Below are 15176 nucleotides of genomic sequence, written 5' to 3'. Positions count from 1 at the left end.
AAAATAAAAGCATCCCACGTATAGTGTGCGCCGGGAACCGGAAGGTCAGCTGTCTCCGACAGCTGACACTCCACTCTTGCTGGCCAGCGGTCCTTTACCGCTGATTTTGGCAATTAACCCCTTAAATGCGGCAATCGGTTGCGATCATCGCATTTTAGGGGTTTCTAGCACATCGGTCTGAAATCGCGGGGTTCGCCAAACAATGGCCTCAGTGTCTGCCATAGAGGGAAGCCGAAGTCACTGTGTCGTTCCCGATCTGGAACCGGGAGGTAGCTGTCCCTGACAGCTGACACTCCAGTGTTGCCGATCAGCGGCTCATCGTCACTGATTAAGGCAATTAACCCCTTAAATGTGGCGATCGATTGCGTTCACCACATTTAGGGGGTTTGTAGCACATCGGCAGCCCCCATGCAATCATGGGTGTTGCCGTGGCAACCGGAGTCCAGACAACGGCCTCAGGGTCTGCCATGTATGGAAGCTGGCTGGTCCTCATAGGCCTGCTGTCAGAGTGATGTGACATCACACTGACAGTTGGAATACATTAGACTACCTAGTTAGTTCATGTATTACAGCAGCGATCAGAGCTGCAGGTCAAAAAAGAAAGTGTAAAAAAAAAGAAAGTGTAAAAAGTAAAGAAAAGTTAATAAAAATGCTTTAGAAAAGTGTAAAAATAAGTTGTTTTTTTTTCCTATAATAAGTCTTTTATTATAGGAAAAAATGAAAACGTTAAATAAAAGTACACATATTTGGTATCACCGCGTTCGTAACGACCCAAACTATAAAACTATAATATTATTTTTCCCGCACGGTGAACACCGCAAAAAAAATGAATGAAAAACTATGCCAACATCGCTATTTTTTGGTCACCACCCTTCCCAAGATATACAATAAAAAGTGATGTACCCTAAAATAGCACCAATAAAAACTACAACCCGTCTCGCAAAAATCAAGCCCTTACACAGCTTTTTTGACTGAAAAATAAAAAAGTTATGGCTCTCAGAGTATGGCAACACAAAGAATAAATAATTTTAAACAAATTTGATTTTAACGCTGCAAAAGATTAAAAAAACTAATCGGATCGACTTGCAGAATAAAGTAAAACTTAATTTATTGCGCACAGTGAACGCCGTAAGAAATAAAGAAATTAAAACGCCAAAAACACTGGTTTTTGGTCACCTTAGCTCTAAAAATTTTTAATAAAAAGTGATCAAGAAGTTGTATGTACCAATAAAAGCTACAGCTCGTCCCGCCAAATATAAGCCCTCACACCGCTCAATCGACTAAAAAATAAAAAAGTTATGCCTCTCAGAATGTGATGAAAGAAAAAAAATTTTTTTCAACAAATAGTCTTTTCTTTGTAAAAATAGTCAAATAATAAAAAACCCACATAAATTTGGTATCACCTTAATCGTATTGAGACGCAGAATAAATTTAAGTTGTCTATTTTACCGCACGGTGAAAAACGCAAAAACAAAACCCCAAAAACAATGAAAGAATCCGTTTTTTCCAATTTCAGCCTGCACATATTTTTTTTTTCATTACTTACATTACCTTACATTATATGGTACTTTAAATTGTGTCAATAGAAACTACAACTCTTCCCGCAAAAAAAAAGCCCTCACACCACTCTATTGAAAGAAAAATTAAAAAGTTATGGCTCTTGGAAGGCGGGGAGTGAAAAAACGAAAATGAAAAAGCAAAAGAGGATCAGTCTTGAGAGGGTTAATTAATTTCTACTAAAAACACATTTATGACCACACGTGGGGTATTGTCGTACTCAGGAGAAATTGCTTTACAAATGTTTGGCAGCTTTTTCTCTTTTATCCCTTGTGAAAATTAAAAAATTCAACATTTTAGTGGACAAAAATGTTGATATTAATTTTCACAGCCTAATTCCACTAAATTCTGAAAAAACCTGTGGGGTCAAAATACTAACTATACCCATAGAAAAATTCCTTGAGGGGGTGTAGTTTCCAAAATGTGGTGACTTTTGGGGTATTTCCACTGTTTTAGTCCCCCTAGGGCATGGCACCGAAAACCAATCCAGCAAAATCTGCGCTCCAAAATCCAAAAGACGCTCATTCCCTTCTGAGCCCTGCCATATGTCTAATCAGCAGTTTATTACCACATATGTTGCATTGCCGTAATCGGGAGAAAATGCTTTACAAATTTTGGGGGTGCTTTTTCTCCTTTGTTTCTTGTAAAAATGTTTTAGCAGAAAAAAAGTAGATTTTCAACTTCACAGACTAATTCCACTAAATTCGGTAAAAAAAACTGTGGGGTCAAAATACTAACTATACCCCTAGAAAAACGTCTTGAGGGGTGTAGTTTCCAAAATGGGGTCACTTTTGGGGGGTCTCTATTGTTTAGGCACCACAAGACCTCTTCAAACCTGACATGGTGCCTAAAATGTATTCCTAAAAAAAGGAGACCCCAAAATCCTCTAGGTGCTCCTTTGCTTCTGAGGTCGGTGCTTCAGTCCATTACCGCACTAGGGCCACATGTGGGATATTTCTAAAAACTGCAGAATCTGGGCAATAAATATTGAGTTGCGTCTCTCTGGTCAAACCGTCTGTGTTACAGAAAAACTGTATTACAAATGAACTTCAGCAAAAAAAAAATAATTTGTAAATGTCACCCCTACTTTGTTTTAATTCCTGTGAAACGCCTAAAGGGTTAAAATAATTTCTGAATGCTGTTTTGAATACATTGAGGGGTGCAGTTTTCAAAATGGGGTGATTTATGGGGACTTTCTAATATATAAGGCCCTCAAAGCCCCTTCACAACTGAACTGGTCCCTGAAAAAATAGCCTTTTGAAATTTTCTTGAAAATGTGAGAAATTGCTGCTAAAGTTCTAGAAAAATAAAAGGACATGAAAAAAACCAATGCAAACATAAAGTAGACATATAGGAAATATTAACCCGTAACTATTTTGTTGGTATTACCATCTGTTTTACAAGTAGATACATTTAAATTTCAAAAACGCACATTTTTTCACATTTTCTCTAAAATTTGAAGCTTTCCACAAATAAATTATTGAATTTATCGACCAAATTTTTTCACTAACATAAAGTACAATATGTCACGAGAAAACAATCTCAGAATCGCTTGCATAGGTTAAAGCATTCCAGGGTTATTACCACATAAAGTGACACATGTCAGATTTGAAAAAATCATCTGTGTCCACAAGGCCAAAACAGGCTGTGTCCTAAAGGGGTTATGCATTTGTTGTGTATGAAATTTCCCAATAAACAAATGTCAGGCTGAGCCTACGCGTAGAGCAATGCATGGAATGAGTGTTACTTATCTGCAGTCATGATGGTGACACATATGAGGTGCTCAATAACAAGTGACCTGTGACGGAGAGATAAGATTCCTAAAGGCGGGAAAGAGGGTAATGCTACTTTGTTTTTGTTTATCATCATATATATTGCTCAAGCATAAAAGCTATCAGTCGGCACCAGATTTCAGTTTTTACAGGCCGTGCTATGCTGTTATTCTTATTTACTTATTACCAGGGCACGCTGGACAATGTGAGCAGCCCCCTAGTGTCCATGGGTTCCCTAGCTTAGTATAACATGTTCAGTCTCCTTATAATAAACAACTCCTGCTATTGGAAACCATCATTTTATTTTAGATCATCTTGCACTGTTAACCCTTTGACTCATGTGGATGTGTAATGATAGGGGTAGGGAAACGGACAAGTGAGCCCTAATCTACCCGCCACTCAGTCCCTGCCTACTTACAACGACCCGCCCTAGGCGACGGGGTACAACTGGGCGGCGGTCCCTACGCTCAGTAAGTGCACGAGACAAACATACAAGGGAATATAAAGCAAAGGGAAAGGGGCAGTTGCCCACGGCAACACCGTGAGCAACAGAGTGGTGAACGAGCCGAGTCAAGCCAGGAGTGTGCGAGGTACCAAACGAAGAGCAGAAGAGTAGTCAGTAAGCCAGGGTCTGTATGGAGCAGGATCAAAATAGAAGGAGCTGTAGCTGGGCCAGGAAACCACACGAAAAGAATCACAAGCAAGGAGGAACAGGAAAGGCAGGTATAAATAGACAGAGGGCGGGAGCTAGCTGAGTCTGGCCAGGCTGTGATAGGCTCTCCCACTTCTAAGCCTGCCAGCCGGAGTGGTGGAAGCTGGGGTCAGTCTCAGAGAGATAGACTCAGGTGAAGACTGATTACCTATGGGAGTTAACCCCGAAGCTGTGCCTGGCAGATCCTTTACAGGATGTTAGTATTATGTGCCTGTAGCCATGGCCATTTGAAGTGACCAACGCACAAGGTCGATGACCAGCTGATAAAAAGGCAGCTCTCTGCTTCATGTCTGTACAGTAGGGTTGCACGTTGAATCAAAACTTCGATACTGTTTCGATACCGTGCACCCTGAAACGGTTCGATACCGTTATTTCATGTATTTCGATAATAAGCTGTGCCGCGGCACAGTTTAGCATTGTAACACATGAATGTATGGGAGCGGGTTGCGGCTGTACAATACATGTGTAATACAGCCATTGCCCCGCTCCTGAGTCCTGACAAGTGTGCGGTCAGCATGAGGTGATGCAACCAGCGCGGCACTGAAGACAGAGAACATGGCGGGCGAACTGCAAAACACGCCCATGTTCTGTGTTCAGTGCATGCGCTCATTAGTGCAGCGCCAGCCGCATCACCTCATGCTGACCGCGCACACACTTATTGTCAGGAGCGGCGCAATGGTTGTATTACACAGCCGCAGCCCCGCTCTAACGGTGGAGATCAGAGAATCCTGTCATCTCCGCCACCATTCACTTGAATGCTGCGATCAAAACTGACTGCAGCATTCAAGGGGAAAATGAGAAGGGGGGATGCCCCTTGGATCGCGTCACAGGGAATGCGATTGAGGGACATACCATATATGAATGGACAGCCCAGGGTCCATTGAAGGACCCCAGGGCTGTCTTACCATATTTCCTGTTGTTAGGGTATACTTAGATATGTCCTAACAACTGCTGGTGTACTATCCGTACACAGGCTTATGTACTGGAATTGTTATGGCAGGAAGGAGGTGAAGGGAACAAGTGAGCCCTAATCTACCCACCGCCCTGTCCCTGCCTACTTGCAACGACCCGCCCTAGGCGACGGGGTACAACTTGGCGGCGGTCCCTACGCTGACTAAGTGCAAGGGGATACAAACAGGGAACAAGCAAGGGAAGGGGCAGTAGCCCACGGAACACCGTGAGGAAACGGAGTGGTGAACGAGCCAGTCAGGATCAGGATGTAGTGGAGTATACAAACGCAGAGCAAGGAGCAGGAAGCAAGCCAGGGGCAGAGCGAAGCAGGATAAGCGGGAACTGAAGCAAGGCAGAAGCACGGCAGAAGCAGGCTGGAGCAAGGCAGCAGTGGGGCCAGGAATCCAAGAAGAATAACAAGCAATGAGGAAGAGAAAACGGCAGGTATAAATGGACAGGGGGCGGAGCTAACTCCGACTGACCAGGCCACGATAGGCTCTCCCACTCCTGAGCCTGCCACCCTGATTGGTGGGAGCCGGTGTCAGTCTAAGAGGTCTGGCCTCAGGTGTCGACTGATTAATCCTGGGAGTATCCACAGACGTAGTGCCTGGCAGATCCTTTACAGGAATATAGATATATGCCAGTACATTAAAGTTGAAAAATAAAAAAGTAAAAACATAAAGTAATGTTAAATTAAAAAAATACACATTTTTTACAATAAACATTAAAATAAGTCTCAATACATAAAATATACACATATTGGCGCAGCTGTAATAACCTGCACAACAAATTTTTGTGTCATTTATGATGTGTACGCTATTAAAAAAAAAAAAACTTCTATCTTTCACTTAATAATGTAAGGCACGAGTTGTGATGAATTTAACTAGACCCCATCGTGACTAATTGACCCCATCATGTACCTTACACATTAACCCAATGTTGTCCATTATGACTGAGAAACATGTGGGTGTCACAGTCTGTGGGTATGTGGACCCACTAGGCCACACACCGCCGTAGCGGGGAGGCAGCTGGCCAAACAACAGAGTACCCCACCAATACAAAGTCCTGCACTCGAGTACCTGAATAGTCCAGACAGTGGCCGATGGTTTTGCACGGATGGAGATTGCTGCAGCAGATTACGCCAGACATGGCGGATAACACTGGACGTGGCAGACGGCACTGGACGTGGCAGACGACAGCAGGTGCTGAGGGACACGACTCCAACACTAACAGGCTCTGGAACAAGGACACAGCACGGGATACAGGATACAACGCACGGGTAACAACAGAAACAGAATAACACTAAGGGACCATTTGTAAGACTGACATGGGAACACTAACAACGCTCAGGCAAGGATCAGAAGGGCAGGGCCCTCTTTATAGTCCAGGGAATCATGGGCAATTTATGATGATTCCATTTATGCGCGCGCTGGCCCTTTAAGGCCGGGCACGAGCGTGTGCATCCTTTGGGACACAGCGGAAGTGAACGCTGGCGTCTCCTAGGAAGGAGATGCGAGCCAGCGCTCACAGATCCATGGCTGCGGCCGCCGGGGGGGGGGGGGGTGAGTAAACCCGGCGGTCCGCGGCCATGAACGCTACAGTATCCCCCTCTTACGCCCCCTCTTCTTGGGATCAGAGCAAAAGAGGAACTTCTTAATGAGAGCAGTGGCACTGAGGTTCTCCTATGGCTCCCAGGACCTCTCTTTAGGACCAAACCCTCCCCAGTCCACCAAATAGAAAGTCCTTCCTCCTAACCTTTTGCAGTCCAGGATCTCCCTCACCCCAAACACATCAGATGAACAATTGCGGGACTGGGAGTCTTACTGTAGCAGTTTAGGACCACAGGCTTCAGGAGGGACACATGAAAGGAGTTGGCGATTTTGAGGATAGGAGGAAGCCGAAGCTTATAGGAGACAGGGTTTATCTGTTGCAATATCTCAAAAGGTCAGAGGAACCTGGGAGCAAACTCGTATGAAGGCACCTTTATGTGGACCCACTAGGCCGCACTGCCATAAAAGACGACAGCAGGTGCTGAGGGACACGACTCCAAAACTAACTGGCTCTGGAACAAGGACACAGCACGGGATACAGGGCACAGGTAACAACAGGAACAGGATAACACTAAGGGACCATTTGCAAGACTGACAAGGGAACACTAACAACGATTAGGCAAGGATCAGAAGGTCAGGGCCCTCTTTATAGTCCAGGGAATCATGGGCAGTTGATGATAATGATTTCATTTGTGCACCCTACGGGACACAGCGGACCGGAGCAGAAGTGAGCGCTGGCATCTCATAGGAAGGAGATGTGAGCCAGCGCTCACAGATCCAAGGCTGCGGCCGCCGGGGGGTGAGTAAACCCGGCAGTCAGCGGCCATGGACGCTACAATGGGGTTAATTACTATTAATGTGAGGCACATTCACAATTCATCACACAACGTGCCTCACATCAAAAAATGGAAGAACTTATTTTTTTATTATTACTGTTGGCAAAGTATTGTTTTGGTATCGAAAATCGCAATTCTACACAAAGTATAGGTATTGAAGTCCAAATTCTGGTATCGTGACAACCCTACTGTACAGTGTCTGTGAGTAAATGAAGGGTGGCGGGAGACGTTGTCACGAAGGGTCTGTGAACCCAGTGGGCCATACCGCCTTGGCGGTAAGGCAGCTGGCCAACAGGGAGCAGGTCAATGTCTATAGTTCGTATAGGTACCTGTGGCAGCTCGGACAGCAGCAAGGCAGGCTCGGCTGGGACTAGGCAGCTGGTGGACATCAGGCGAGGTGAAACAGGTCAGACGTGGGATACAGCACAGGACAGGAACACACTAGGAGGCCATCACATAGACAAACTTAGGAAACATCAACAACGCTCAGGCATAGAAGCAGGGGGCTGGACCTCTCTTATAGTCCAGGGTACTCAAGGGTTCAAGTCATCAGAAGTCTGGTGCGCGCGCTGCCCCTTTAAAAGTGGGCAGGAGCGTGCGCGCGCACCCTACGGGATCCGGCTGAGGTGAGTGGACGCAAGCACTGGCGTCTCCTGAGGAGGAGACTGGGGCCAGCGCTTGCCGACTCGTGGCTGCGGCTCTCAGGAGGAGATTGGAGCTGATGGCCCGCAGCCACAGACATTACAGTATCCTCCCTCTTACGCCCCCTCTTCTTGGGACCAGAGCGAGAGAGAAACTTTATCAGAAGAGATGGGGCATTGAGATTCTCCTCTGTCTCCCAGGACCTCTCTTCAGGACCAAACCCCCTCCAATCCACCAAATAAAAAGTTTTTCCTCTCACTTTCTTGGTGTCCAAGATCTCCTTAACCTCAAAGGTGTCCGAAGGGCTGCTGGAGGCAACCGCATGGCTAGGAGTCTTGGAATAGCGGTTCAGAACCACCGGTTTCAGGAGGGAGACATGGAAGGAGTTGGGGATCCTGAGGGTAGGAGGCAGCCGTACCTATGCGACGCTGCACTCAAAGTCACCAGCGCTACGTCGTCACATAGGTATTGACGCTGCCCAGTGTCAGTATCTTAAATGAGCTGCGGCATGATGAGAGAGCCTGAGGGGACCCGGTACATGGAACAGAAGGAGAGTAGTAAGGTCTGTAGTTTTTTATTTTATACGATGGACGGATGGATGCGGTGTGGTGGTGATGCAACCATTATGGCACATGGCCAGCGGAAAGATGCGACACATTTATTAAGAGCCGTTCGTCTCTAAATAAATATGTCGCATCTTAGGCCAGCAAATTATTTATTAAGGACTGGCGTACGAAACACCGGTCTTCAAAAATCTGCTCCATTATCTTTTTCTGAGGATAGATGCGCACACGATGGTGAAACTAATTACATTGCACCACCTACTGGCAGTGGGAGGTTATTACACGCTGTCTTATTAGAATCACAACATGGATAGCAATTGGTCTCTCACTATATTTATATAAAGCTCTGTATATAATAAAGAAAACAGATTTAAATGGAAGAAAGGCGGGGGAAATGGTTGCATATTTCCGCACTAAAAATCTGCTCTATACACATGTGATGTCAAGTGATCCCATAGAGTAACATGGGTTTAAAAACCATGGAGTCCCGGCCTAGCAGCCCTGACAACTATTCCTCCCGACTCCCCCACATGCACACTGTAGGGGCGGCTTATCTTGGGTGGCTCAGTGGTTAGCAGTGTTTTTATTCCTGGGTTTCCTCGTTTTTTTTCCCCACACACCAAAAAACATACAGATAGGTTCATTTAGATAGTGAGCTATAATGGGGACAGGGACCAATGTAGGTTATGACTAACTTTGTACAGCTTTGCAAAATATATTGGTGTTATATAAATTAATTTAAAAAAAAATCAAAAAAAATCTGCAGGAATAAAGGATTGGGTATGATGAAAAACCAACATCCCCGATCCTTCTATGCCTGCGACATCTGCCAACGCGGGAGGGTCGGGATACCCTCATATACATTAGATATTTGCCCAGTCCCACAGAGATCGGTGAGTTTGGCTGAATTTCATCGAATACGTATGGGCACCGATTTTCCGTGCAGAAAATCTTCGGATTATAGAACCGGTCCTGTGGATGAGATCGGAATACTGTGTGGGGGCACAATGTGGGCATTATCGGTGCATTATATTGTGTGAGGGGCATTATACTGTCCGGTGGGCACTATGGTGGTATTATACTGTCTGGTGGGCACTATGGTGGCATTATACTGTCTGGTGGGCACTATGGTGGCATTATACTGTCTGGTGGGCAGTATGGTGGCATTATACTGTCTGGTGGGCACTATGGTGGCATTATACTGTCCGGTGGGCACTATGGTGGCATTATACTGTCTGGTGGGCACTATGGTGGCATTATACTGTCTGGTGGGCACTATGGTGGTATTATACTGTCTGGTGGGCACTATGGTGCCATTATACTGTCTGGTGGGCAGTATGGTGGCATTATACTGTCTGGTGGGCACTATGGTGGTATTATACTGTCTGGTGGGCACTATGGTGGCATTATACTGTCTGGTGGGCACTATGGTGGCATTATACTGTCTGGTGGGCACTATGGTGGCATTATACTGTCTGGTGGGCACTATGGTGGCATTATACTGTCTGGTGGGCACTATGGTGGCATTATACTGTCTGGTGGGCAGTATGGTGGCATTATACTGTCTGGTGGGCAGTATGGTGGCATTATACTGTCTGGTGGGCACTATGGTGGCATTATACTGTCTGGTGGGCACTATGGTGGCATTATACTGTCTGGTGGGCACTATGGTGGCATTATACTGTCCGGTGGGCACTATGGTGGCATTATACTGTCTGGTGGGCACTATGGTGGCATTATACTGTCTGGTGGGCACTATGGTGGCATTATACTGTCCGGTGGGCACTATGGTGGCATTATACTGTCTGGTGGGCACTATGGTGGCATTATACTGTCCGGTGGGCACTATGGTGGCATTATACTGTCTGGTGGGCAGTATGGTGGCATTATACTGTCCGGTGGGCACTATGGTGGCATTATACTGTCTGGTGGGCACTATGGTGGCATTATACTGTCTGGTGGGCACTATGGTGGTATTATACTGTCTGGTGGGCACTATGGTGCCATTATACTGTCTGGTGGGCAGTATGGTGGCATTATACTGTCTGGTGGGCACTATGGTGGTATTATACTGTCTGGTGGGCACTATGGTGGCATTATACTGTCTGGTGGGCACTATGGTGGCATTATACTGTCTGGTGGGCACTATGGTGGCATTATACTGTCTGGTGGGCACTATGGTGCCATTATACTGTCTGGTGGGCAGTATGGTGGCATTATACTGTCTGGTGGGCACTATGGTGGTATTATACTGTCTGAATATGATAAACCGCTATTTCATGAGGATATGTGTTTTACCACAGTACAGTAAAGGAAGACATGTCTCCCCCTCATCTACAACACATCCGCCATTTTATAGCACTTCAGATCTTTATAAGAACATCCCGACAGGAAAAGCTAAGAGTTGTAGATACACAGTGAAACGACACATCAACCCGCCGCCCCGCACCACAGAATTAGCCAACCAGCAGCCATTACCAGTCATGACGCGCACAAAATGGCGACCGCCGCTGCTCCCGCCAAAACATGGCGGTAACAGAGAAGTGATGTCTCGGACGCTGCTCCGGGTGGTTAGGGAGCTGAGTTGTGTCGAGGAGCCCGGTGACGTGGGGGCTGCAGAGGGTGGCTCATATGGACCTCCAGCGCTGATCCTTGCGCCCCCGGGTTGTGGGATAAGCGGCCTTATGTTTATGGCGGCGGCTCTGGCGGCAGAGGAGGAGGGAGCAGTACTGTACCTGAGCCCGGAGCCGCTGCAGACTGTGCCCAGAGCTGGCAGGGCAGCCCAGGACCCCCTCATACTCAAGGTGCCCATAAAGGGGAGGAGTTGGGGAACATGGCAGCAAAAGTGACCTCGTTTTCCATAGCAACCAGTCAGCTCGGCTTTGGAAATGAAAGTTGACCTCTGGTTGCTATGGGAAACGTAGCCACTTTTTCTGTCAGTTTTGATACCTGAGGGGGTCCGTTGTTTAAACTGAATAAAGGGTTTGTCCACTCAGCTCTCCTGCCGGTCCAGTCATTGTCCATCCAGATAGAAGTGGATGTGAGAATTGCGTCAGAGAGCGCAGCCGCTATAGTCTATAGTCTCGCGAGATTACGGAGAGGCTTTTAACCGTGACGCTATGGAGCCCTAATCTTAATTTAATTTCTGATGTGGCAGAAGGAGATCAGTGGCTACCAGGCAAATTATGCTTCTCTTTGGCTATGTTCACATAGGTTTCCGTTTCCATCACCATTGAATTCAATGGTGACGGATCCACTGCCAATGGTTTCGGTTTGTCTCCTTTGTGCAGGGGTTCTGTCGTTTTGACCGGATGAGCAACGTAGTCGACTGCGCCATTGATTCCGTAATAAGAAATGGAAACCTTTCATAACGGTGACCGTTCGCAAAGTATCCGTCACCATTGAGCTCAATGGTGTTTCAAACGGAAGCTATGGTTTCCGTTTGCCGTTCCGTTGAGGGGTTCCCCCAATGGAAAGCTCAGATGGAAATGTCTTCATGCCGTTCAATCGTCCTCTCACTGGAGGTGTACATTTTTAAAAGGTTCATATTAACCCTTTTCTGCCGCAGCCATTATTTCCCCTTTGCTTCCCGAAAGCCATAACTTATTTTTTTGTGTAAAAAATATTTTGTGGGGTGGAAAAAAACGAGCGATTCCTCCATTGTTTTTATGGGTTTTGTTTTTCCGGCATTCATAGTGTGGTAAAATCGACATGTTAACTTTATTCTGCGGGTCAAGACGATTATGTTGATACCATATTAAGGCTTCATTCACATCTGCGTCAGGACTCCGTTCTTGTGTTCCGTCTGACTTTCTGTCAGGGGAACGTAGGTTTCCGTCACCATTGATCTCAATGGTGATGGATCTGGTGCGAAGGGGTTCCGTAGATTTGACTGAACCGCAGTCGACAACGGTATTGATTCCGTCAAAAACAACGGAACCCTTACACATCGGTGACAAACGGAAACCATTTGCATCGGATCCGTCACCATTGAAATCAATGGTGATGCAAACGGAAACCTATGGACCCGACGCAGATGTGAACGCAGCCTTAGGCATTTTTTTTTTATGGTTCTTGAGTTTGTAAAGAAAAAACAATTTTTAGTTAAAAAATTTTGGGTTTCACCATCATTTTTTACATGTTTTTAGTCAATGGAGTGTGAGGGCTGGTTTTTATTGGTACTATTTTATTTTTTTTGGGGTACAAATGACTTTTTGATAAATCTTATTCCGTTTTGTTTATTTAGGAGCTTTTCGCGTTCACCGTGCAGGATTTAATAACGTTGCAATAGTTTGGACTCATACAGAACTTGTGATACCATTTTATGTTTGTTTTTTTTTTTACATTCGGGGAAAAAATTGGTGGTGTTTTTTTAACTTTATTATATTAAAAAAATATATATATACACATTACAAAGAACTTTACCTGTGGGATTTTTTTAAATCCTTCTAAACTAGCAATCGTTTGGTAGCTGGTACAATATACTGCATTACTTATTGAAATTTGTACCGGCTCCTAGTAGGCGCCTAGGCTGCCATGACAACCATAGGCATTCCGCTATTCGAGGGGGGAGGGGTTCGATGGGATGACTATGGGGCCCCTCTTTCTAACAGCAAAGATGCCACTATCGCTATTGACTGCGGCATCTAACAGGTAAAACGGATGGGATCAGAGTTCTCTCTGATCCCAGCCATTACGGTGAAGTACAACATACAGTCTCTGAGTATGCAGCGGGCCCAGCCTGTGTGTCCCCTCAATACTCCACTCCCTTACCGACTATAATGTACAATCACAACTAATCTAAGGGGTTCAAAAAGTTGCATGTCAAGACCATTCGAGTACCATTTTGCAAAAGTATCGGACCTCTTTTGTATAGGCTAGGAGACATTAGGTTCACGATTATATAGAAGATTCTGCCTATCGGTTGCTTTTTTATAACGTTGTTCTCAATGAATCCACGTTTTGATCTTATTTTTTTCCCCAAATTTTTTTTTTTTTTTTTAACTCCCTTTGCAGCAAATCCGCTTTGTCTATCCCCCCTCTATGAAGGAGCTTCTTCAGTTCTTCTCCTCGCTCCATCTAATGTCTCCTCCGCCTTCACTCATCCTGGTGGATGGACTTGAGCGATACCTTCCACCCGCGTGCAGCCTCCACGATGCAGCACATGTTTCCGCCCTGATGTTGGACTCCATATCCCATGTTCACTGCGGCCTCTTGGTGTCTGCAGCACCAAACCCCGAGGGAACTGACTGGGTGTTTCAGGCCGTCGAAAGATACTTTCCAAACCAGTGCCTGGTATATCATGATATATCAACCGGGGGTAAGGAGCAAGTGTTTAAAATGAGCTTCATGTCTCCGAGACCACAATGGAACCTGCACATCAAGGAAGACGGGAGTATACACATCAGTCCACATAGGGAACCGATGCGCTGAAATAAACTAACGTGAGCCATCTGTCTTATTTTCTTCGATTTATTTTATATTCTATATTTTTTTTATTGTATAATAAATAAATTGTCCTGGAAACACTGGTTCCGGAGGCGTCCTCTTGTGGCATTTCTAATATGACATTCAGCGATCTGAGTTACCTTGGTCGAACAGCGATTGAACTGGTGGATACCATCAATACTGGTGCATAAGAGCTGTCGTACAGGTTGCCATATACCCTGAATGGTATCTAAAAAGTGCATTTCTCGCCTGCATTTGCCTGTGTCAGTCTTCACAGTAGATCTGGCATTGTATTCCTAAATCATGAGGTTTAGGGTGGACGCTACTATAGGACCCACTTAGTGCATGGTATAGTGAGGAAGATGAATCGCTGTTTAAGACTTTGAGAGATGACTTATTTAGAAGAAGTCTGCCAACTGGATGTGACTCCACACCTGTCAATGACATGGTGCCCACTGAAGAGCCACTTGGCGTGCTACTTAAAAAAAAATGGCTCTACATGCTATGTATTCTCTTTGCAGTAGCCACCTGTCTGTCAGTACAGGGTGCACTTACTTTTCCGGGACTATAACTTTGATGGCCTATCTTTAGGATAAGAATTCTTCTATCGTAAGCCCTTAATGAGTAATCGTTTCGGGTCTGACCTCTAGGATGCCCACTAACCAGCATTATGAAGGAGCCAGGAACGCTGCATCCCCTACATTATCTACAGCGCCTTATCTGTGCGGTGTGACTGTGTCTGATATTACAGATCATTCCGTACAAGTGAATTGTATGAGCAGCAGTATCCTGCACAGTCGCCCGTATTAACAAGCCATTGTGCCTATGTATACAAGGTCATGACCGCTTCATTGGGCAGCGGTCCCACGGGCTGCCTCCCTTCTCCCTACATTAAGGATAGGCCATAAATGTTATAGTCCTGGAGAACCCCTTTAATTCTTCCCTATGAATTTTTCAGAGGAGTCATGGGGTGGCTTCCACTGCCATATAGTTTTTAAAGGTACTAGTTTTTATTTTAACCCCGTCAACTCCTCGCTGTATCTGTGGCAATCTTAATGTATCACAACAGCGATAATCGTACAAGTGCGTTCACCGTACAACGCAGTGCTATATTGTCTCTAACCTAAGTCTGTGGGGCCATGACA

The 15176-nt window shown here is 45.5% G+C and overlaps 2 protein-coding genes across 3 annotated transcripts in view; one reads left to right on the top strand and one right to left on the bottom strand.

Annotated features, from left to right (window-relative positions):
* EPOR (erythropoietin receptor) overlaps positions 1-6402 on the bottom strand; it is a 67310-nt gene extending 60908 nt beyond the window's left edge. The window contains exon 1 of one of the 2 annotated variants that reach the window (XM_075859071.1): positions 6072-6402. In XM_075859071.1, the coding sequence (XP_075715186.1) occupies positions 6072-6141 (70 nt within the window). In that variant the 5' untranslated portion in view covers positions 6142-6402. The remainder of the gene's footprint in view (positions 1-6071) is intronic. The other variant, XM_075859069.1, reaches the window with a different exon arrangement.
* A 4573-nt stretch (positions 6403-10975) lies between these two features.
* SWSAP1 (SWIM-type zinc finger 7 associated protein 1) lies at positions 10976-14044 on the top strand. Its single transcript, XM_075859073.1, has 2 exons — positions 10976-11387; positions 13600-14044. Exons 1-2 carry the CDS (start codon positions 11067-11069, stop codon positions 14014-14016), a joined length of 738 nt encoding a protein of 245 aa, XP_075715188.1. The 5' UTR covers positions 10976-11066; the 3' UTR covers positions 14017-14044.
* Positions 14045-15176: the final 1132 nt, after the last annotated feature.

This window comes from Rhinoderma darwinii, chromosome 3, assembly GCF_050947455.1.
Source record: "Rhinoderma darwinii isolate aRhiDar2 chromosome 3, aRhiDar2.hap1, whole genome shotgun sequence".
NCBI lineage: Eukaryota > Metazoa > Chordata > Amphibia > Anura > Rhinodermatidae > Rhinoderma > Rhinoderma darwinii.
This window is presented reverse-complemented; position numbering and strand designations above follow the sequence as displayed.